The sequence below is a fragment of the Monodon monoceros genome, unplaced genomic scaffold (assembly GCF_005190385.1).
Source record: "Monodon monoceros isolate NGI ecotype Baffin Bay Population unplaced genomic scaffold, NGI_Narwhal_1 Super_Scaffold_5, whole genome shotgun sequence".
Lineage (NCBI taxonomy): Eukaryota > Metazoa > Chordata > Mammalia > Artiodactyla > Monodontidae > Monodon > Monodon monoceros.
This window is the reverse complement of record NW_021703782.1, coordinates 71,176,305-71,201,311: the sequence shown is the minus strand read 5'-3', so window position 1 is coordinate 71,201,311 and position 25,007 is coordinate 71,176,305. Positions and strand designations below refer to the sequence as shown.

The window sequence follows — 25,007 nt, the reverse complement described above, 5'->3', positions numbered from 1 at the left end:
TTCCTTTAATCTGGCCTCAGGTGGTCTCCTGATGCGCTTCTCTGGTTCTCAGGGTTCTCAGACTGCAACCTTCTCTCTGGAGTGAAGAATGCTTCATCAAGTAGTTAACATCTTCCATTTGTTGGGGGTTTTAGTTCTGCAGAAGAGCTCAAAGATATTGTTATGGGTATCCCTTGAGACGAGGAGGAACCAGGACCTGCCCCAGGGCTGCACTATTGCTTCTTGACTGCTCCTCCCTTGTCTTCTGCATCACCTCCCTTCCCTAATTAGCAGCTGTTTGAACCTGACCTTTAGAACTCTGGGAGGGTCATGGAGGCTGAAGCCTTTTCCCTACAAACAAGAAATGGGGGACACAGAAGGGCTTCCATGCCCAGGAGCCCCACAGGGTCCTGCTCAGTTTCAGTTGGTGGCGATCGACTTTACCAGATGTGGTAAAGATCTCCTTTTGAAAAGTGGGCCTATTCAACCTGATTTGAATCGGCACACTTTATATTAGAAAAGAGCAAGACATATTCAGGATCTAGAAAGCTGTGCTTGGTGAGCTCAGTTTCCCCGAGATTTCCTGGAACAGCGGTCAAAGGGTAATGCAGAGGAGGGAACTTGGCCTCCATAATGCTGCCCTGTGAAACTTAGGACACATGCTACATCAGGAAGGCAAAAGCTGAGCAGGACGTGTTAGCAGCTTGGAGCCTTAGTCTTCATGGTCATCCTTCAAACATCATTCATTCAATTTCCTTTTAGAAATTGAGAGTGAGGTGGATCCAGGTATATCACTTAGAAGCACTTTTTTTTAATTTTTATTTTATATTAGTGTAGAGTTGATTAACAATGTTGTGTTAGTTTCAGGTGTACAGCAAAGTCATTCAGTTATACATATACCTGTATCTATTCTTTTTCAAATTATTTTCCCGTTTAGGTTGTTACAGAGTATTGAGCAGAGTTCCCTGTGCTATACGTTTGGTCTTTGTTGGTTGTCTATTTTAAATGTAGCATTGTGTACGTGTCAGTCCCAAACTCCCGATCTGTCCTCCGTCCCACCCTTCCTCCCCCGCCCCCCCCCCCACTGTAAATTCGTTCTCTACGACTGTGAGTCTGTTTCTGTTTTGTAAATAAGTTCGTTTGCATCATTTTTTTTTAGGTTCTGCATATAAGTGATATCATATGATACTTGTCCTTCTCTGAGAAGCATTTTATATATAATAAGAACCAGAAAAATACAGTTCAAACTAGCTTAAAAACTAAAGGGTACTTAATTGGCTCATGTTACCAAAAAATCCAGAGGCATAACCAAGTTCAGGCTTGACCAAGTTCATGGTTTGACCAAGAAGTTAAAACCTGGTTTCTTTTTCTCCCTGTTGCAAGATGGTTGCTAGAAGCTCGAGGCTATACAATGCCTCTTCCATTTTCTTGATGAAAGCAAGGGTTCTCTGTTCCAGAGCTCTTAGCAAAAATCCTGGGGTTAATTACACCGGTTGAGCAGCTTGGCTACGCTGATGACCATAAACCAGGGAAGCAATACTCCAAGTGACGTGAGCCTGGATTCAGAGCCCAGCCCTGAATCAGCCCACGTACCAGGAGAATAGGATGCTCTGGCTTAAACCACTGACCCACCTGGTAGCAGTGGAGGTGGGCTCAATCCCCAGCAGGCTTTTCCATTGCCCCAGACTTGGTCATAACACATAGAACTAAGGGGGTTGGAGAGTGTTCCCTGAGAGAAGTGTGCCCGTGCACCAGGGAAAGGAGGAGTCTCCAAATGTGCTGCCTTTGTCCATGACCTGAGGATGGGAATGATTTAGAAGCAAGTGTGTCTGTAGAAGGAAGCTGGTGAATAGATGTGGGCTAAACTAGGAGACGCTCTAGCTTTTGGCTGGTGAGTCTCAAGAGTAACTTTGATTAGTATCTTTGTTTGTAAGACCAGGCTGACTAATTCCTTGAGAATCCGTTGAGTTTTCGTTACCAAGGGTGGCTTGATGATGGTTTCAGGTGAGAATAGTTTCTCACCAACACTGAAGGTAGTGAGAAATATTACATTTGTATCTCCAAGTAATTACTATGTATATGTCCACGGTTCTGTATGAAAATTATAGTGAAACTTAGGGAGAAGGTGTGTTCTGATAAAGGGGAAATGTGTGATCTAAAAATATTTTTCCATGTGTTTTTCTAATCAGGGAATATATGTATTTGTAAAGTAAGTAGTAATAATTCTAAGAATACAGATGCACTTTGGGCAAAGAATTAAGTAACTTTGGGGGGGGGGGTTGTTATTTATTTTTGGCTGCATTGGGTCTTTGTTGCTGCACGCGGGCTTTCTCTAGTTGGCGGCGAGCATTTATTTTTGGCTGCGTTGGGTCTTCGTTGCTGCACGGGGGCGTTCTCTAGTTGCGGCGAGCAGGGGCTACGCTCCGTTGCAGTGCGCCGGCTTCTCGTTGCGGTGGCTTCTCTTGTTGCGGAGCACGGGCTCTAGGCACGTGCGCTTCGGTAGTTGTGGCACGTGGGCTTCAGTAGTTGTGGCTCACGGGCTCTAGAGCGCAGGCTCAGTAGTTGTGGCGCACGGGCTTAGTTGCTCCGCGGCATGTGGGATCTTCCCGGACCAGGGCTCGAACCCGTGTCCCCTGCATTGGCAGGCGGATTCTTAACCACTGCATCACCAGGGAAGCCCGCTAAGTAACTTTGTTTTGATTGTTATGAAATAGAACTAATAGTGAAGCCCCAAGTACACATAGCTTAAGAAATGCAAAGTGAAGCCTGGTACTTTGTTCTTAATTCAGATCTTAAGCATTTGGCCATGAATGAATAATTCTTAGTGGACTTTTGTGACAGTGCGCCAGATGCGTGATTCTTCAGCCTTTGATGATTCTCTTTCAACCTTAAGAGTTATTTCAGCAGATGTTTATTATTATTATTCTCTTCCGCTTGTCAACCTGAGAGTTTGCCTGATGGAAAGAGCTGCGGAGCCTTTTGCATGTCAATCCTGATAAAAGCTGCTACAGCCCAGCCCAGGGCCACAGAAACTGAATGCATACCAAAGACGGGTTGGACTTACAAAACAAACAATTCACAGACCGAGTCATCATGTAATTCACGCCTTGTTTTTCTGATGATTTCTTTCAGAACCGAATGGAGGAAAGCAAAGCACTCTTTAGAACAATTATCACGTATCCCTGGTTCCAGAACTCCTCAGTTATTCTGTTCTTAAACAAGAAAGACCTTCTAGAGGAGAAAATTATGTATTCCCACCTAGTTGACTACTTCCCAGAATATGATGGTAAGTCAGCACTCTTCCGCCCGCCCAGTAGCTAGGGACACATTCCACCCGCCTCCCGAGACCAGTGCCTGAACCGACACACGACAGTGCTCCGTCACTGCCTTTGGCCCCCCCCCCCCCCGCCCCGAAGCCTGCACGTTGTGACTGATGGAGTACGAATTCTTGTTTGTTCCGTCTTTTAACGACGACCTGAAATGTTTCATACCCCGACAATGCTGAAAGCTGCTATAGTTATTTCAAAGCACATAAGAAGTTGTTTTCTTTTGCTGTTCAAAGGAGGGAACAATCCCCTAGTTTTGACTAATTGTGTGTCAACCACTATAGCTCCCTCTTGATTTCCCTTTCGTTTGGTAACAGTCTGCCTCTGCCTCTCTCTAGAGAGAAAACAGAACGTTGTGGTCAAGAGCCCATGGTCTGAAGTCGATCTACCCAGATTCAAATCCCAGTTCTGATATTTCCTATTTGTAGAACCGTGATCAAGTCACTTAGTTGCTCTGGGCTTTAGGACCAAACTTATGTTTTATAGACTATAATAGATAACATATTGTGACATTTTAGCATGATGCCTGACACATGGTGAATATTTAGCAAATATTTACTTTTGGGGGGCTTCATGACCCCATGAAGCCCCATCATCCTAAGGGATGGCACCCATCCTTTAAGCTCTTCCTGTAGCACTTAGGGTCTGTAGCACCCACTTCAGTACTCATATGTATGCACTTCGCATTATTTTCTTCCTTCTTATAAACAAATCTTGCCTCCTCAACTAGACTGTGAAATCCTGGGTGACCGGGCATGACAACCAACCCCTTCCGAGAAATACTTGTTGATTGATTGGTAACAAAATGCATCCACACCCAGCCACTCTGAAACAGGTGAAAGAGTCACAGCCACTGCCCTGTAAGAACTTACATGCACGGTCCACACCCATCTCCCCATACGTGCTCAAGTCTAGGTTAGGAGTGGCTAACTACGGCCTGCCGCCTCTTTTTATAAATCAAGTTTTATTGAAACAGCCATTCATTTATATACTGTCCGACCACTTTTATGCTACAACAGCAGAACTGAGTAGTTGTGACAGAGCTCAAGTGGCCCACAAAGCCGAAAATATTTCCTCTCTGGTCCTTTAACAGAGAAGTTTGCCAAACCCAGATCTAGATGAGCAGCAGGTAAGAGGACAAGCTTTGAATGTCACAGAAAACCAGCACTGCCACTTACCAGCTGTGGTGCCTCGGACGAGTTTATTCAACCACTGAGTTTCTTCATGAGTGAAAGAGAATTGAATAGAATCACATATGTAAGTTACTTAGCACAGTGCCTGGCACAGAGAAGAGCACAAACCCGAAAGTACCTATTATAGAGGTGCAACAGGAAGAGAATGGGCTATTTTTTAAAAGTATATTATCAGCAAAGGGTATCTGGCATGGATGTCAGCTCAGCAGACTCCCTCAGAATGGTAATTGCTTCAAAACTAATATTCAGTTTGGCCTCATAGCTTTCTACGAAGACACAGACACATCGAGGGTGGAGTTTTATTCATCTTTTCATCACACATGCGTTTGGTATGGTGCTGCTCTTGGAAGGGGAACGTTACATGTTTAATGAAGTTCCCTTCTCAGATACATATAAGACTGAGCGTTGCCGACTCTACCATGTGGGGATGTTGTCAGGTATTAGAGATAGCACTGCTTTTGGTAGCAGTGTGTTCCCATCCTCTGTCCAAGTACATTTTCCTTTGTGCTTTGAGGTTCCTTTAAAATGATACTTGCCCAGCCTAGACAGTGTATTCTCTTTTCCTCCTTTACTTTGCCACTCGCCTGCCACCACATCACAAGCGCCAGAGCCTGGAGTCCTCAGTGCTCCTGAGGAAACTGGAAGGAAGTAACTTTGTGTTAGTTCTCTCCCACGGCAACAGGCTGGCTCCTTAAACACGAGATCTGCCCGAATAAGATGGGCACGAAGCATCTGGCTTACACCCAAACACGCATGCTTGCCTCACACACCTGGAAGGAGAGGCTCTTTGTAGTTTTTCTCAGAACTTGGTGAGAATCCACGGATGGGATATGACCCCGACCTCCCGACGCAGCACCCGCCTACAGGCTAGCATGTTTTCGTGATATGCTTGCACACGGGAGGACAGAGGCAGCACGGCCCTACAGAGCAGACCCACCGAGGCTCGTGGTGCATGAGGCGGCAGCACGCACAGCTCAGCACACCGGGGTTGGTTTCCTGCAGTACGACACGTGTTAGGAGTACTGTTCTCCCCTCTCTGTGCAGCGTCTTCCTAATCTCTTTACACATTTCCTTTGGCCAATAATTTCCCCAGATATCCCATCACTATGAGTGTGAGCATCTTCCTTCTAACATGTGCCCGTTGTGAATATCTTTTTTTTTTTTTTTTTTTTTTTTTGCGGTACGCAGGCCTCTCACTGTTGTGGTCTCTCCCGTTGCGGAGCACAGGCTCCGGACACGCAGGCCCAGCGGCCATGGCTCACGGGCCCAGCCGCTCCGCGGCACGAATCCGCGTCCCCTGCATCGGCAGGTGGACTCTCAACCACTGCGCCACCAGGGGAGCCCCATTGTGAATATCTTTAAATCCCAAGATGTTTTTTACTGTCCATCTCCCCCAGTAATACACGTAACGCATACAGGAAACTTGGCCGTGGAAAAAGAAAGACAGACACTGATTGTTATTCATAAAGCAAACACAGCTGTCATTCCAGGAGACTTCAAGCCCTTGTAAGATGAGCTAAGACAGAAAAAATTCTAGGCCCACTCTGCAGTGATATTTTTATCATAAACATGTTTATAGTATTCTAAATTTCACACTTCCACATTTCTGCACTTACAAGGTCTTCATTGTAATGAATGCCATTTCTGTATTTCTCTTCGGGAAGGAAAATTACCATGTCTACATGGACTTGAATTGCAAAGTTGTCCATAGAGACTATGGAATTCTGTTACTGCTATGATGACTAAAAGGATTTCTTTGTAGTTTATGTTTATTCAAATAGCAAATTATGCTTAAAAACGTAACAGGTTCCAGGTGCTCTTCTGTGAACTTGAGTCTTGTTCTGATATACTTTAGAGTTAGAAAAAGAAAAAGTAGACCTTTCTTTCTCAAAAAGAATAAGTACAAAATTCATTCATAAGCCAGAAAGATAGTGTTCTTTTATGAAAATGAGAGGCTGCACCAGTTCTGACAATCTATTTGTCCTGGTTTTAAATATTTTTATTACTGCTATGGAATTATTAACAGTAAGTACATTGAATAAGCTAGGACATTAAGTGATTATATATATTACATATTTTTAATTGTGTAACTTTTTAATTCATTATGATGCCAGCCTTCTTAATCATTGACAAAAATTTTAATTCTGGGCTCTGAAGTTAGAAATTCAGACATTCCTTTTGTAAATTGTACAAATGAGAATGATCCGTTTTCATGGCTCTTTCTCCCAGTTTCCAGCAATGCTGGATATAAAGTTATTTGCAGTAAGATTGGTTTGAAAAGTTTTCAGGTTGGCTGTCTGAAACTCACGGTGCATTTTGTTAGAATGTGCAGGCCCTCGGTAGAAATTTCAAAGATTTCTTTGTCCCAACCAGTAGATAACAATACTGACAGAAAAAAATCTAAGCTGTGGATCCCAAGAGGGTCTTCTGAGAGAGGAAGAGTGGAGGTTATAGCGCAAGACCTTCTTTCCTGGTACAGAACTAGAAAAAATGGGAGAAATGCGGGTGTATAGTGCCACAGAGACCCGTATGAGAAAGGTGCTCAATCCTTGATAGGTGGTGGTGGTGCTTTAGTGTTGCTTTTAATTTACAAGTTTTAAATTAATATATTTATTAGGATCTATTATGCTCTATTGAGATATAATCATATACCATTGAAAATCCACCCATTTGAAGCGTATAATTCAATGCTTTTTGGTATGTTATGTTAATTTTTTAAATTCTGGTAAAATATATGTAACGTAAAATTTGCCATTTTAAGCATGCAATTCAGTGATATTATAATTACACTCACAGTGCTTTGCAGCCATCACTATTCCCACAACTTTATCATCACCCCAAACAAATTCTGTAATCATTAAGCAATAACTCCCCTTTTCTCCTCCTCCTAGCCTCTGGTAACCTCTAATCTACTTTCCGTCTCTGTAAATGTGCCTAATCTAGGTACTTCATATAAGTGGAATCGTACAATATTTGTCATTTTGTGTCTGGCTTATTTTACTTGATAAAGTGTTTAAGGTTCATACATGTTGTGGCATCTATCAGAATTTAATTGTATGTATATACTACCTTTTGTTTATCCATTCCTGTTGATGGATCCTTGGGTTATTTCCACCTTTTGGCTATTATGAATAATGCAGCAATGAAAATTGGTGTACAAGTATCTGTTACAGTCCCTGCTTTCAGTTCTTTTTGGGTACATACCTAGGAGTGGAATTGCTGGCTCATGTGGTAAGTCTGTGTTTAGAGTTTTGGGGAATCATCAAACTGTTTTCCATTTTACATTCTCAGCAACAATGCACAAGGGTTCAGATTCCTCCACATGCTTGCTGACACTTGTTATTTTCCACTTGATTTGATTATAGCCATTCTAGTAGATGTGAAGTGGTATCTTATTGCGATTTTGATTTGCATTCCCTAATGAGGTTGAGCATCTTTTCATGTGCTTATTGGCCATTTATATATCTTCCTGAGAGAAATGTTTATTCAAGTCCTTTGCCCATCTTTTTATCAGGCTGTCTTTTTGTTGTTGAATCGTAGGAGTTCTTGGTATATTCTGGATATTTACTCCCTTAGCAGATATGTGATTTGCAAATATTTCCTCCCATTCTGTAGGTTGTCTTTTTTTTTTGGTCATTCTTTTTTTTTTTATTTCTTATTGAAGTATAGTTGAATTACAGTGTTGTGTTAATTACTGCTGTACAGCAGAGTGTGTAGGTTGTCTTTTTACTTTCTTGATGTCCTTTGATATACAAAAGTTCTCAATTTTGATGAAGTCCAATTGATCTGTTTTCTCTTTTGTTGCCTGTGACTTTGGTGTCATATCTAAGAATCTGTTGCAAAATTATTAAGTAACTTCTTCATATATCCTGGTAAATGTACCATAATCCTTCTAAGACAGTGCTTGGCACATAAGAGACCCTGGATAAAAGTAAGAAAATGTAAACCAATTTTTTAAATCATCACACGTAGCGAATTGAATTCTCATAAATGTGGTTTGCTCAGAAACATCAGAAGTGAGGCTACAGAGGACAGCTGTAGATGGACCAGACCTTAAGGAACAGGTTTTGTATTCTGAGAGAGAGTTCAGTCTGGAGAATGTAAAATGATCCATCGTGGAGTGGGGGAGGGGAGACGCACAGGGGCAGATTGACAGGAGAGCCTGAGGCAGTTATGTTGTTCGCATGCTTATTATGCAGCTGAAACCAGCTCAGTTAACTCAGTCCAACAGAAGTAAACTAATCACACCCCTACTGAAGATTCTGCTGTGGCTCCCTATCTCCCAAAGAATCAGAGCTAAACTTAGCCTGCCCTTCAAGCTGTCTGCCTGTTTTCACCTAATCACATTCTGTGGATGGATGGAGATGAATGGATGGGCAGGTAAAGTGACACAGAGGAGCAATTACACATAGTAGTGTTGAGGAAGGTGCTTGTAACAGATCCAGTCTGCACTGAAGAGGTCCTTATGAGCATCAGTAACCACTGACTGAGCAAATGCCTTAACAGATCAGCTGACCAATGTCCCTTTCCTCCCTTGGCCAACAGGACCCCAGCGAGATGCCCAGGCAGCTCGAGAATTCATCCTGAAGATGTTCGTGGACCTGAATCCAGACAGTGACAAAATTATCTACTCCCATTTCACATGCGCCACAGACACCGAGAACATCCGCTTTGTCTTTGCCGCCGTCAAAGACACCATCCTCCAATTGAACCTGAAGGAGTACAATCTGGTCTAATTGTGCCTCCTTGACACTGCCCTTCCCTTCCCTGGTGGGCTATTGAAGCTATACAAGAGGGACTGTATTTCTGTGGAAAGCAATTTGCATAATACTAATTTATTGCCGTCCTGGACTCTGTGTGAGCGTGTCCACAGAGTTCGTAGTAAATATTATGATTTTATTTAAACTATTCAGAGGAAAAACAGGATGCTGAAGTACAGTCCCAGCACATTTCCTCTCTTTTTTTTAGGCAAAACCTTGTGACTCAATGTATTTTAGATTCTCAGTCATACACTCACAAAGAGCTGTTTCTTCCTCTCTCTCTCTCCCCTCTTCTTTTCTATTGAGCAAAATGAAGCTGATTTTCCTTTTCCTAACCCATCCCTTCCTCCTGATTTTTCCCACATTACAATGGCCTTTATCCTAGTTCCATTCTTGGTCAAGTTTTTCTCTCAACTGATACAGTCAGGACAAGTGTCATTCAATTTAAGCCATCAACATCAGCTTAATTTAACAGTTTGTAGTTTTTGCTGAAGGATTATAAGTATTAATACTGTGGTTTTAAATGTATTGCTGTGGATATACATGTAGAGGTTTTTTTATATAAATACATTGTTTTGCCTCACTTTGGGCTGGGACAGTGGATGCCCATCTAACGGTTAAGTGTCTTTTTTTTTCTTTTTTTTTTTTTTGGATTTCTACCTTCAGCCATAGCTTGGTTGCTCAGTGAACTGTACATAAGTCAGTAAGGCAAGGGCCAAGACACACAGAAGTCCGTCCTTTTGAAATGCCATGTGCCATTGTCCTTCCTCCTTTCCTTCCCTTTTTTTTTTCACCTTGCTTTCTTCAAACTGCAGATGCCAAAAAATATATGCCAAGAGACACTACATTATTCCAATGGCTGCTACCCAGATCCTTTTCATAGGTTGCTCTTAATTTTTTTTTCCTTCAGTTCAAACTTTTCCTCCCTTTTTTTTTTTCTTAGTGTTTGGGCCACAGTTTTTAAAATGACTTTTATTAATGGGTATGTGTTGCCAAAGCTGGCTTTTAAAAAAAAATTTTTAGTAAGAACTTAAAAGCCAGTATCTTAAAGTGTAAGAGAGTAAGACTGTGAAGGCTAAAATGTTTGGCTGCGAATGAACCTGAAATACCAGTTGCCAAACAGTTGGTCACTGTCAACTTGACTCTCATAGTCCATCCTTTTCTTTGCCCTTAAAATCATTGTTTTGTGTCCACATTCCATGTTGAGCATCTAAATCGACAATGTGGAAAAGCTGTCCTGTGTGATACCCCATGAAATCTGCTTTTCTCTCTTCATTTGAAGCCAGTTTTACTCTCTTTGTGTTCTTTAAGGTCAAGTAGGTCTGCCAAGAACATTGGTTGATAGTACTATTCTGACACCTTTAATTTGCAGAATCTGAAGTTACTGCTCGTTTACCATCTTTGGGATCTTAAACTGGTGACTGGCTGAGTTGAACTTAAGGAAGATTTGTGGACCGAAACTCAAAAGTAACCTCTCTGTTCTACAGAACATGTATTTATATAACTGAACGTAGTAGGAGAGAGATCTGGAATTCTATATGTGCAATTTTTCAACCAATGCAAAAAAACACAGCACATGTATTGATGAGCTTCTGTCAAGCAGTTTGAGTTGAAATATAATTTAAGAACATAAGTCATGACTGTTTTAAACCTGCTGGGAAGTTAGAATTAGGCCATGATGCTGGTCTCAGTTTAACTACAATACTATTTGGCACGAGTCTAAACTTTCATATACATCACTCTTTTGGAACAGTAAAGGAGAGGGAGAAAATCAATGGCTTATCAGATGAGTACCAGAGTTACTAAGTAGTAATGGGATGTTCCCATTCTTTACTCTCCCAGCCTCAAAGTACACAGGTTACTTGTTTTTTTTTTCTCCTTATTCAGAAAGCACCTGTAATTTAATTAAGAAACAGACTGCCTGTAGGTATAGTGCAATTACGAATGCTCTAATCATTGTACATACATCTCTCCCTTGATATTGCATCATCCATACTGGCTTTGTAATCATTAATTTTTTGGCAGATTGAATGTGCTGTATTGATATGTATCTATGTAATTGTATTGTGTGTCTTGTAGCTAATTCACATTTTGAATAATGTTATTTTATTTACTTTTTTAAGAGAGGAGAATGTAAATTTGTCAGTTTATTTCTGACTAGGGATATTTTTTTTTCCATTTAGAAAAGAAAAAAAAAACCTTACTATCGTACGGAGCGGTACTAGCATCGTGCTATATAAAATCATTTGCACATTCCTGAGTAGAGGTATACTGATTATAAGACCCAAAGGTCTTAAGACCCAAAGGTAATTTCATAGCAAAAATCAGTTGGAGCTTTTATACAAACATGGAAACCAACTTTGTAGAACTTTTGCCATTTGACCTAGGATTGGAATATGAGCTTTTATACAATTCATATTCTTATTTGGCAAATATGCACAGTTTAGTATTACCTCTCTGATGGCCTTTATTAGAAAGGCAGTTTTAGAAGCTATTGTGATCCACTAAGGAAATGTTTTAACAGCTAGCGACCACTGCTTGCCTGAAAGGGCGACCTTAAATTTGGTGCAGCAAAAGAAAAAAAAAAGAAAAAAAAAAAAGAAAAAAAAATATAAACAACAACATTTGAAGGCCTACAGTGTGTATAGAGAAAACCTCATCACAAGGTCATAAGTGTTACAGTTTTAGGGAATCAAGATATTCTATTTAATAGAGCTATAGTAGATGTAGTCAATTAAACCTGATCTCAAAGCTCAAAGAAGCTGAGCAAAACAGGGAAAGATTGTTATATTCGTCTTTATGAAATCGGGATGGAATTGCTATGCAGAATTGCGGTTTGTGGTCTCACTGTTCATCTTAGGGTGCATGACAAGATCCCTTCTCTTGAGAAAGGAAAAAATTGATCACCCTAGTTACAGTGACGCATAGAAACCGAATTGTATCCACACTAGTCAGTCGAAGCTAAAGGATTTTCTTTTTTGTTTCTTTGGGGTTTTACTGAAGGGTCTGGGGTGGGAAGGGATTCTTTTCAGTTTTGTATAAAAACGAAGTTTACTCATGCTTTCTATTATTATTGTGATTGCAAGCATTCTAAGCGTGTGCCGCTGGACCCCTCTTGTGATGCTCTCGGTAACAGTAACGGAGGCCTGTGGCGAGTTTTGTGGTGACTTGGGCATGTCTTATTGAAAAACAAAAACACAAAACACAGAAACCTTTCTTCAGCAGACCAAGGCAAGCAGCCGTTTCATGACTCACTTAACACATTGCAGTGTACCAGTTTACAGATGATTTTTCCCTTTTTGCGTGACATGGCAGTTCCAACCCACAAAGAATCCCTTATTTGTAAATTGGAGGTTTGTAACTATGCCTTACAGAGCTTAAATTCAGAAGTTTGTGCCTCATATCTGAAACAAAGGGAAATAACAAAAGTAAGTAAATCCCCTCAAAGTGTTTGTTTTTAAATACATTTTCATATAAAGAGCTCTGTTGAATGTCATGAATAGATTGGGGGGAAAAATCTTCTAGAAACCTGCATATGTTGTTTACTAGCAGATGACATCTACAAAAGGTATTTAAGGAACACCCGAAACTTGTAATTTTTTGTAGATTAACTAGCAGGTCTAATATTTAAAAAAGGTAATTCAGCTAAAGGACAATTTACTTTTTGTACTTCAGACTATCTTGATTGTCAAGGTGTACGAACTGTAATTTTAAAATTTATACTGCCACATGATTGTAAATTTTAGTTGTCTTAAGTTAGGAATCAGTGAAAAGCTATTTATGCTGGATAGGGGTCAAAAATGACTATTTGCAAAAAATATATAAAAATAATGGGAAGAAAGGGCTGCATAATGAGATACTGCAAGACTCAGATACTGGTTGGAAATAATCAAGTTACCCTCAATTTCCCTTTGTTTTCAGTTTCTCAAAAAGAATGAATGAAATGAAATATAGCAGAATGTTAACCCATATAAAAATAAAGTGTACCCAAATATTGTAACGATATTGCTGCTCTTCTTAAAATTAAATAAGGGTTTAAAACCACTTAATTGGTAATTGACAATATCTCAGTTGACACAGATAAGGTGTGCTTGGTATACTGTTTTCTTCCAAAGGTTATCTTTGGTTAGAAACACACACAAAAATTAAAACTAGTAAGTAACATTGTGTTTATCTATCTCTACATATTTCCAGCATATGTAGCGTTAATAGATCTGTCCTGGTAACTATGTCTTTGGGATTTCGTTTTGATTCCATAAAATTAGGAAAAGAAATGGCTTAGTTGTATATGACTAGCTAGAGATTTTTGGAGCCAAACACCTGCTGTTTCGTAGATACTTAGTACACAGTCTGAACTTGCCACTTGTTTTTCTCACAGAATAACCATTTCCTGCTGTCTTCCCAACTACCAATGCCCTTCAATAACCCTGTTGCTTCTAGAATCATCTGTTCAAAGTATGCATACACACCCAGCACATAGTAGGTGCTCAAATATTAATTTCCTTCTTACCTCCCTTATCATGTATCCTCCATTTCCCCATATGATTCCACCCCAATAGTAAGTGGCATTTACATGTTATGAAAACATCTATTGGGTAAAATTGGATCTCACTTGGATAAAGGAATTCTGACTTCCATTTAAGCTTTGGTAGACAGAAAAACAACAGGGAGAAGATATTCTTCAATAGAATATTTTTAAGTTTAGAAAAGGAAGATGGAAAATTACTATGTAACTTTGTTCAGGTTACTTCGACTGAAACACATGTTTTTGGTGGATTTCTTTTCCTCAAAGAACTCTCTAAATGCAACTTGCTGGATTCCTCACCTGTCATCATGCTGGAAACCCTTACTAGACCTATGTATTTAGGGAGTTTTGTCAGAAAAACATTTTTAACTTGCAGTATTTAAAAGAATCATATTTACTGTTCTTAAAATGTCATTCAAATGCATGTATTGTCTATTGTTTGGGGATGGGAACTAGTTTTGCAAAAAAACACCTAATGTTGTATAATAATGCCCCGATGATCTTGCTGGTTAAAAATACAGTATTTTTGGCCATAAGTTTGTACTACAGTTTTCTTCATTCTTGAGTTTTCCTTCTCTTGAAGTTGCCTAAGCCTCTCCAAGACTATTTTTTATTATAAGGAGTATTGGGATAAATCTTTCCTTCCTTAAAGCACTTTATACTGCACGTCCATTTCCCAAAGTAGGTTCAATAGTTTTTAAACAAGCCACCAAAAAAAACAAAAACAAAAAACCCTTTTCCTTTCTGAATATAATCAGAAATTTCCGACTTCTTTAGTGGAAGTTTTCATATGATAGTGTTTATCAAATTTGTTTTTAAAAAAATACTTGCCCTAATTTAGGTTCCAAGCAACTGTCAAAACAAGTTTAAGTAGCTGCTCAATAAAGACTTACAACAAGCCCCAGTCTTCACCCTGAGGCCATCTCCTCAGAGAAAGAACACGGGGCCTCACAGGCAGAGGGTTTCATTAGAGTTTCTTGTCTCAGCCCTGGGAATGAAAGGTCCACTCCACGTGGGAAAAAGGACCTGGCGTAGGTGTCCTTTAAGTCTGTGATTTTTAGAAACGTAACATCGAGGCTTTTGAGATCAGCTAAAAACTAGCTTTTCTTTTTCTAGCAATTTTGTGAAGTTGGGGTGATGGCAGCAAGCGCTTCTCCAGAAAATCGGTGCTTACGTATAGGGACCTGAAACCGTAACAGAAGCAAGACCTGTTCCTGCTACTTGTGATCAGGTCTTTACTTGGTAGCCCAGCCCTTGCTTAGGGAATTTTGTGTCTTGCAGAATACTGTTCCGTCCATTGACTTTAGAGAAGAAAGTGTCATTTTTACTTAAAAGCCTTAGTTTTAAGGCTCTCCTATCCTTGCACGTTTTAGAGACCCTTTCCAGTAGGTGGTGTCCCTTCTCTCTGGATCTTCCTGTGAAGGGAATGGTGTGCCTGGGGACTGTCATTAGTACGGGCCTGGAGTGACAGTTCCCACAGCCTCTCTGCCGAGGAACCGGGGTGTTAAGTAGCCCCCTAGTGCTCCTCACTCTGTGGCCTTCTTGCTGGGGCCTGACCCCACCAGGACCTGACCTTGGTCCATCTGCGTCATCATCTTGAAGACCCCCGCCCACAGAAAAAGACTGGAACTTGCTGAACATTATTTGAGCCAAGTATTTTAACTTGATCTTTCAACTCACAGGTCAAGCCTGCCTAGTCTGATTTTTTTCTGTCCTATCCTGGGAGCAATAAAAGAGTAGCTGGTCTGAAAGCTGCTCTACCTTTCTCTTCATCTTCCCTGTCTCCTCCCATTTTTTCTCTTAGGATGTGACAGCCGGCGTGCTGCCTCTTGAGAAACCAGTTAGACCACAGCAAAGAGGTGGGGGGAGAACTTGATGCCAAGGAACAACAGTAGTTCGTGTGAGAGTGCGCACAGAGCAACTTCTAATCGTCATCAGCCGGTGTCTTGTTTTTCTCTAGTCTAATTCTGAGTCTTTTCCATCTTCATCAGCTACTTCCTATTTAAAGCCTTTACTGAAATGTTCATCAAGGTTGGACAGTGGAAGGCAGTGGTTGAGGGTGGGTTTCTGGTTGGTACTTTTTGTTCTAAGTTATCTATGTGTTACCATTGTTGCTTTGTTTCATTGCCACGGCTAATTAAATACAGTTCCAGCTATTATGAGGCACTGAACTCAGTCTATTTTAAGGGAGCCTCCCTTAGGTCCCTGCGAAACAAGGCCTTGGTTGTAAAATGCGGGTCTCTTTAAAATCTAAGATATACAGGGAATTCTGAAAAGATTCTTTTTGAATTCTCATGCCTCAAGACTTGACTTTAAATATGATCTGGGTTGAGGCTCTCTCTGTTTTCTTCAAGAATGCAAAGGCCAGATATTTTTCTGTCCCAAAAGCCTGTGGGTAAGATAGGCAACTTGCCTCTTTAAGAGGGTAATTAAACCAAACCATAGTAGCAAAGAGCCGATGGGGTTCCCTCAGCGGCCCTTCCGGGCCCTTCCACCGCACTGCTTCGGCCCTCGGTGGCCTTGGAGGAGGAGTTCTGCAACTTAGAGGACTATATGCCTGTCCCATTGAGACAGGCTGCATAAAGGGCCCCTGGAACTTTCACCCTGTTCGCAGTTTGACCAGTGTATTTCTATGGTGGATATTTTAAGCATCTTTAGAAATGAGAGTCCCAGGAAAAGAGATTGGCAAGTGAAGCTTGGCAAACCCTGGAAGTCTGTAAATGGAATTCCACATTATGTACCCAGCTACCAAGAAGCTTCCAGAGCTGCTCACAAGACCATGTTTGTGTCTGCTCTGGGGTCCCCTCACCTAGGGCGCCATGCCTATTAGGGATCCCACACTGCCTGCCACGTACTGTCCAGTCAAGGCGCCAGCTGGGGCGCCCCTGACGTGCAGGGTCCACGTCAGGAATTGTAAATGCCATGGTTATTTTCCCAGGCTCGGAGCAGCATTAGCAAAAGGGGCCTGCTTTCTTTTCGCGGAATACAAAACAACCCAGCCAGTGGTATCCTGATAAATGGTTAACAGCGGGGGAGCAGTGCAGGATTATGGTACTGGTTGGTAGTGAGTGCTGATTTCCATGGTTGAAATGTTCCCCCACCATGCCCAGTTTTAAGCTACTGATTTGTAAGGTCACAACTCAGAGTTGGGAAGAGATGCTAACGATGGACTCTCAAGCTATCCTGCAGGGAGGACACCCTCACTCCCTTAAGACAATGCCTTTCTGTAAACCTGGGAAGCCGGCAGCAGGACAAGCCTACCTGGCTAATTGCACCCAGAGCACATGCGTTCCCTTCCCCATAACCTGGATCTAATTACCAAAGAGCAACCTGCTCACAATAGGCTCAGAGATGAGGCAGCTTGGCTGGCGATACTAAACACTTAAACTCTCAGAAGGAACAGCAGGAATGGGTATACCTGAAACTAAGTCAACTCTGCTCCAATATAAAATTTTAAAATGAAGAAAAAAAAAAAGGAATGGCAGGAATGGGTACCCAGGAAGCTGGAGAGGAAAAATGCAAAATCAATTTGGACATCGGATTAACCTAACGCTCTGTGTGCATGTGTGTGAAATGTCTCAGCATTTCCAAGCAGTTCAATCATTGAACAAAGAGAAAAAGCCTGTCCAAATATTCATACCAGTGGGTGACAAGATTAATCCTAAATCTCTTAAAAACTAATCTCAATACATATGTGGGTATACGTGTAAAACCTAAAAACGGTTTGCCCTTGAAGTTGTGTACATGTGTGAATACATGTGTAGTCACAGTCAGACTGGCTCATCTCTTGGTTACTAGAAGCATTTAACTCAGTAATGCTTCATACTGACATGATCAAGACAGAAAAGATTATAAAATCCACAGCTAACCTTTTTTTGTTGCTGTTGTTAATGTTTCTTTTGCCAGTCTTTTCAGGCGCCATCTTTAAAGAGCTCTGTCCTAATCTAGGAAAGAACACCTAATTATGGCCGATTTAAAATGTTTTGCTTTTAATGATGAACCTGAGCTGGGGCTTCAATGTCTCTGAGCAGTGAGGGCCTGTATTTCCAACACAGACAGGGAGGAAGGGTTTCGAGAAGGTTCGGAAGCTGAATGAAGGCTTCCCTAAATTACTAAGGCCAGGCCTGCGTGTTTTAGTGCAGTCACTGTTCCATGTTGTCATTTACATCCCTGGGTTAAGTCCTCTCTGTGCATACTGCTTACTTCCCAGGGAGCAGAATGAATTCTCAGAGCCCCAGGCCCACGCCACACGGACGCCTGTACAGAGCCACAGACTCGGGCTGGTCCACACGGCGTGGGGCTGTGCTCTTGTGTCAGTGCTGTCAGACCGGCCGAGGGTGGCTGCCCTTCCATGCCCCCTGGTCCACACGGGGGTCAGAGGGTGGTGGGCACTGCAGAGGCTTCTCTTTCAAGTCAGGAGCTGCCTGTACCCTCCTAGCACTCTCTGGCCGCAGACGAGAAACCGTAAGTCAAGGCCTCAGGAGTAACGCTTAACAAATCCTGCAGCTTCTGGCCCTCCCTCAGGGGGTCCTCAGCGGGCCTGAGCGCAAAGGTTGCAGGAATCCACTTATCAGCACCCACTGTGTTGGCTTTTCTCCTTCCCTTGCCTCACTTCCACACTCATTATGCTTTCTGGGTTCTCCTCGCCAAAAACAATTTGCACCAACATCCGTTACACGGGTCTGCTTTGGGGGAAATCCCAGTAAAGACAATAAGACCATCAAGGGGTGGCTTTCTGTGTGGGCAAGCACCCACAGGGACTTGTCAGGAAATGGCCACAACTAGGGAGAGTGTTTTGAGCCTTTCAGTGGACTCCCAACTGCAGCGTGTGACTGAGGTCCAAGACGAACACCTGGGACCCCAGCCTGCACTGAATTTGCTACACAGGTCCCACAGTGGGAGACTGGATAGACTCATAATAATACATTGATGAACAAAAATTCTGCCTTTTCCTGGAAGCTGCCACCAAACCATTTTTAAAGATAATCACTTTCAATTGCTGAAGAGAAGTGACACGGACGTTTCCCCCTTGCAGTCACTCTGTTTAGGGGCTTCTGGACTCCTTTCCTCCACCTGCCCAGCCCTGTCTATTCGTTCCAGGATGAGTTCCCACACCCGCCCCGACTGACTGATTCCAGCTGGGTCAGGCCGGCCTCCCTGGAGACACGCATGCACTTTTGTCTTACTCCCCCAGCCAGTGGATGATGCTGACATAATCAGAGGCAGGGAGGAAAGAGGAAAGAATATTCCATCAGAGAATTAGCACATATTGTGACATTTCATTGCTGGGAGAAAAATGAGAGAATAGGGAACATACATTGAAAACTATTACAAAAGTAAAGGCCATGTTCTGAAAGAGAGTGTCTGCCTTCTTTCATAAATTTCTCTAATTTTTGGTGGTTGGTAAAGGTATCTCCTTAAAAAAAAAATGAATTAAGGAAACTATGCTTCAGATCTTGATGAAATAAGACTTTAGAATGAGAGGCTCTCTGCCAGTGCAAAAACTATTATACCACAATTGTCAGTACTAATGTCTGAATATATTGTTCTAAAATATGTTGTATTTAGCTATCTAATTATTAACCAAGTCCTTGGACTAGATTGTAAAGGAATGAGTCTTTGAGTAGGGGTTACACACCTGTATATTTTGAGATGGTTCAAAGCTAAATAAAATTGTATTCAAAATCAAATGTTATCTTTTTAGAAGGCACTGTCAGGATTCCAAACTGTTTCATAAAACCAGATTTATTTTATTGAAATACTTTTGCTGGGTATAATTCTATAGAGAATGAGAAGATATTTCCAAAAAGAAAGAAACAATGATGACAAAATCTGGCAGTGGCTTAATATGTTTAAGGGGAAAGTTATTCAAAGACATCCATGTAAAAGAGAATGTGCCAATGTGTGTGGAACTTGGGACAAAATTCAGGTTAACTCAGAAGGAAAAATTTTAGAGTAAATTAAATTGACTGTTTTTATAGAATTAGGCACCAAGAGACTAATTTAGTGGTTCTGAATATAAGTGATTCCGGAAAATCTCTAACAAGATTGCCTCTCCCATTCCATTTAGCCACCAGAAATATGTTACAATTTATCCTTTTTCTCTATCATTTATAAATTTTTTAAATATGCCCTTGTCTCAACGATTTTAGATGGCAGTTGAAGACCTCTTCATAGCTTCTTGCACTCTTTGATTTTATTATTACTTATTAGCCTTTCCAAGATAAACTCAAACACCTCTAGGACTGCCTGGTCTGGTGCACCCACAGAACCACTGAAGAATGGGAAGACTGTTTCCCTTCCTGACTTCCTTTTAGAGTTAGATTTATTACTTTAAATGGGACATTCTCAATAAGATCACTTGTGAACCTGCTGGTGTTAAATACTAGCATTAGGGATAAATTCGACTGTGAGCACTACAGGTTATATTACACATAATTCGCCAAATATGGGCGACCATCCATGGAATAGACTAGGGAAAAAGTGAAGAAAGTGATCAATTCCTACTGTTTTAATACTGGACATTGTTGACCTGAAATCTGTCTCTTACTCGATTAGGGACGTCAGGGGGCTAAACTGTGTGGTATAGACTGAGGGGTACAATTTTGACCATCAGAAGAGGCCAACTCATTACTATGATTGCATATCTTTGAGCTTACATGGTATGATTAGGCCATTTAAGAGAATGAAGGGATGTATAAATGCTTTGTAAAACTTTGATTCAGGATCTGGAAAGTAAACATGCCTGGTACCCTCCTTGTTGCTCCCATCTGTTAACCTCCCCTGACATTACCCTGGGTGGCTTTAGAATCTATATGGCTAACCCAGTGGGCAGCCTGGATTTTGGATCCTCTACATCTTCATCTCTAGTAATTCCTCTACTCCACTCCAGCCAACCATTTCCATGATCACTCTTTAACTTTTCCCCCTCCAAATCACTAATTCAAACATCTGACTACAACTTCCATTCCTGGTTGTTTATTCAATTATTTCCACTCGACCGTCCTGAATCTAAAGATTTTCTTCAGGCTGTTTACCACTTGACTTTATCCCAATTCACCAGCCCTCTTTTCTTCACTTCTTACCCAGTTTAGATTTAATATTCCTGGACTAAATAATCAACCTGGAAACACTCTACACTCAATCTATCCCAAACAAACTTGTTTATTGGTTGCATACATGAAGCCAACTAACTTATTTCTCCATGCCTACACTCAAAAAGCTGAAGGAAGTTGGAGAGGATAACCAAACAGAGTAGATTAGTTCCACTATAAATTCAACCCCAACCTGGCCCACGAGACATTTCTTACAATAGCTGACTAGCTAATTCAGACCAATCATCCCATAAAGGTCATCTAGAAAAACTGGATAAAATATTAAAAAACAGCTCCCTAAAGGCGTGGACAAACTAATAAGATAATGAGTAGTTACTGGACCACAACAGAGAGGAAGACAAAAGCTCAGGAGACTGTGTCCAGTGTTTAGGCCCACTCTTCCTCTGGCAGTATTCATCAGTGCCAGAAAGGGCAGAGAAGAAGCTGAGAAGTAGTGTGACATTTTTGTTAACCTTTTACAGTTAAAAGGACAGGTATGAGAGTGCAGTGCCCAACCGTGTGGTCCAAGGGAACTACCTCAGCTTGGAATGGACTACAAAGATTACAGCCTAAGAGTAATGGACCAAAAATGCATGGGGCCTCAAGCTCTGCTTCAAAATGAGATAAGAGAACAAGATAGTGAATTCTGGAAGACATCTTGTAAAAGATGGAAAGGAAGTAATGAACATTCAAGAGAAGGAAAAAAAAAACAACCTAAATTAAGAACTCAGGATGTGATTTATTTGCAGATTATACATAGCTAAAGAGAAAAATAGCAAACTTGAAAACAGACCATGCTAACATAATGAGGATAAAATGAGAAAAATATATATCATATATATTTTCCATTCTTTCAATGGAAAATATATAGGACAAGAGACATAGAGGTTTTGGTGAGAAGTTATAGTATATATATATTTGAAATCCCATAAGGAGAAGAGAGAGAAATAGTAAAGAAGCAATTTTTAAAGAGATGGTGTGTAGAACTTTACCAAACTAATGAAATGCATCAAGCCACAAATTCAAGCTATTCAATGATCCCCAAGACGGATAAATAAAAAGTATATACCTAGACATATCATAGTAAACACGCTGAAAAACAAATGAAAAAGAGTGAAAGCAACTAGTGGGAAAAAACAAAACAGAATTACCTTTAAAAGATCAACAGGGCTTCCCTGGTGGCGCAGTGGTTGAGAGCCTGCCTGCCGATGCAAGGGACACGGGTTCGTGCCCCGGTCCGGGAAGATCCCACATGCCGCGGAGCGGCTGGGCCCGTGAGCCATGGCCACTGAGCCTGCGCGTCCGGAGCCTGTGCTCCGCAACGGGAGAGGCCACAACAGCGAGAGGCCCGCATACCACAAAAAACAAACAAACAAAAAAAGATCAACAATTACATTTATAGCCGACTCTTCAACAGAAACAATCAAATCCAGAAGACAATGGAATGGTATCTTGGAAGAGCAAGAAGAAAATAACTACCAAACTAGAATTCTGTCCACAGTGAAAATATGTGAGAAGAATGAAGATGATTCTGGCTATGATGGAATAAATGAGACCAGATCTACCTTCCAATGTAAACAAATAGAAAACTCAAAAAAAGTTTTCAGATGTTAGACAACAGACAGTATAGAGTTGTAACCCCTAACAAAATCTAGTGAGATGAGCCCAACAACATCTTGGCTTTCTTCCTGGAAATACTTTCTGAACTACAGTTGAGGAACAAAAATTCTAAGTAGAGCACAAAGATTAGAGTTCAGAAGGGCCAAGGTAGCTGGAATTCGTGGGGCATACTACTAGAGTTAAGGGAGTGGCACGAGAAAAGAGTTCCAGAAATCTGCATAAAGGTCCCGGACCTTGGGCCTATTGCTCAAGACAAAAGCAAGCATGCATAGAGTGAAACTGCATGATGCCAGGCAGAAAATAACTGGGGAACTGTAAGCTTAACAGTTCCCGGAGCTCAGAGTTGGGAGATGCTTGAGTTGCAACTAACCAGAGTGGAGCATTCTCACTGAACATGCCTTAGAAACAGCGTTAAATTAAGCCTAAAGTAAGGGTGACTCTATCCACCATAGGAAATATTAAAAAATAAACCCTAAAATGATTAAGCTGATCCATAAATAACTGCCTGCTAGAACAAAGTCCAACACTCCTGAAATACAACAAATCAATCACTTAACATAAGACATAATGTCAAATATTCAATTAAAAATTAGTAGGTGAACAAGCAGGAAATGTAAACCATAACCAAGAAAAAAAAAATCAGTCATTGGAAAATTACCTGGAAAAGACTGATATGATGGAATTAGCAGACAAGAACTTCAGAATAGCTATTATAAATATGTTTGAGTATTTAAATAAAAAGTTGATCACATTTTTCTCAAGCGCACATGGACCAGTCTCCAGGATAGATAACCTGTTAGGCCACAAAACAAGTCTTGACAAATTTAAGAAAACTGAAATCATATTAAGTATCTTTTCCAACCACAATGGTATAAAACTAGGAATCAATTACAGGAAGAAAATTGGAAAAATCAGGAATATGTGGACATTAAACATGCTACTGAACAACCAACTGATCAATGAAGAAATCAAAGAAATAAAAAATATCTTGAGAAATGAAAATGGGAATACAAAATACCAAAACTTATAGGATACAGCAAAGTAGTGATAAGAGGGAAGTTCATAGAGATGAATGCCTACCTCCAGAAATAATAAATTCTCAAATAAACAACATAAATTTACACCCCCAAAAAAAAAAAGAAGAAATGAAGCCTACAGTTAGAAGGAAGGAAATAAAAATCAAAGCAGAAATAAATAGAGACTAAAAAGACAACAGAAAAGATCAATGAAACCAAGAGCTGGTTCTCTGAAAAGATAAACATAATTGACAAACCTTTAACTGGACTCACCAAGGAAAAGAAAAAGAGAACTCAGTCAGAAATGAAAGAGATATTTCAACTGATATCACAGAAATGCAAAGAATAAGTGACTATCACAAATAATTATTTACCAACAAATTAGACAACTTAAAAGAAATGGATAAATTCCTATATATATGAAAACTTCTAAGAGTGAATCATGAAGAAATAGAAAATCTGAACAGACTGTTTACTAGTAAGGAGACTGAATCAGTAATCGAGAAATTCCCAACAAAAGTCCAGAACAGACAGCTTCACTGGTGAATTCTACCAAAGATTTAAAGAAAATTAACTCATTATTGACCAGGGGATTTTTGCAGAAACTAACGCCTGTGGCCAGCGATTTGTTATGTAAATGAATATTGAAATGTCTCTGGTCAATAATGTTCGGGTAACAAAAGACATATTAATACATCTCTGGTCAATAATGTATTAATAACAATCTTTCTCAAACTCTTCCAAAAACAGAAGAGGAGGGGACACTTTCAAACTCATTTTACAAGGCTAGCATTATCCTGATACTGAAACCAGACAAGGATGCCATGAGTAAAATTACAGGCCAATATCCCTAATGAATATAGATGCAAAAACTCTCAATAAAATATTAGCAAACAAAATTCAGCTATACATTTAAAGGATCATACACCATGATCAAGTGAGATTTATTCCAGGGGTGCATGATGGTTCAACACCAGCAAATCAATGAGATAAAACACAAAATGAAGGATAAAAATCATATGATCATCTCAATAGATGCAGAAAAAGCATTTGACAAAATTCAACATCCATTTATAATTAAAACTTTCAACAGAGTGGGTACAGAGAGATTATACCTCAACATAATAAAGGCCATATATGACAAGCCCACAGTTAACATTATACCCAATGGTGAAAAGCTGAAAGCTTCTCCTCTAAGATCAGAAGAAAGACAAGAATGCCTACTCTCATCACTTTTATTCAACATAGTATTTGAAGTCATAGCCAGAGCAATTAGGCAAGAAAAAGAAATAAAAGGCATCCAATTTGGAAAGGAAGAAGTAAAACTGTCACTATCTGCAGATGATGTGATAATGATATACAGAAAAACCTGAAGATCACATCAGAACAACTGTTAGAACTAATAAGTTCAGTAAAGTTACAAGTTATAAAATCAATATACAGGAATCTGTTGTGTTTCTATACACTAATAATGAACCATCAGAAAGAGAAAGA

General features: G+C 40.5%; 1 protein-coding gene across 1 annotated transcript in view; it reads left to right on the top strand.

Annotated features, from left to right (window-relative positions):
* GNAQ (G protein subunit alpha q) overlaps nucleotides 1–11,891 on the top strand; it is a 289,672-nt gene extending 277,781 nt beyond the window's left edge. The window contains exons 6-7 of the mRNA XM_029202711.1: nucleotides 3,112–3,265; nucleotides 9,044–11,891. Coding sequence (XP_029058544.1) covers nucleotides 3,112–3,265; nucleotides 9,044–9,234 — 345 coding nt within the window. The 3' untranslated portion in view covers nucleotides 9,235–11,891. The remainder of the gene's footprint in view (nucleotides 1–3,111; nucleotides 3,266–9,043) is intronic.
* The last annotated feature ends 13,116 nt before the right edge of the window (nucleotides 11,892–25,007 follow it).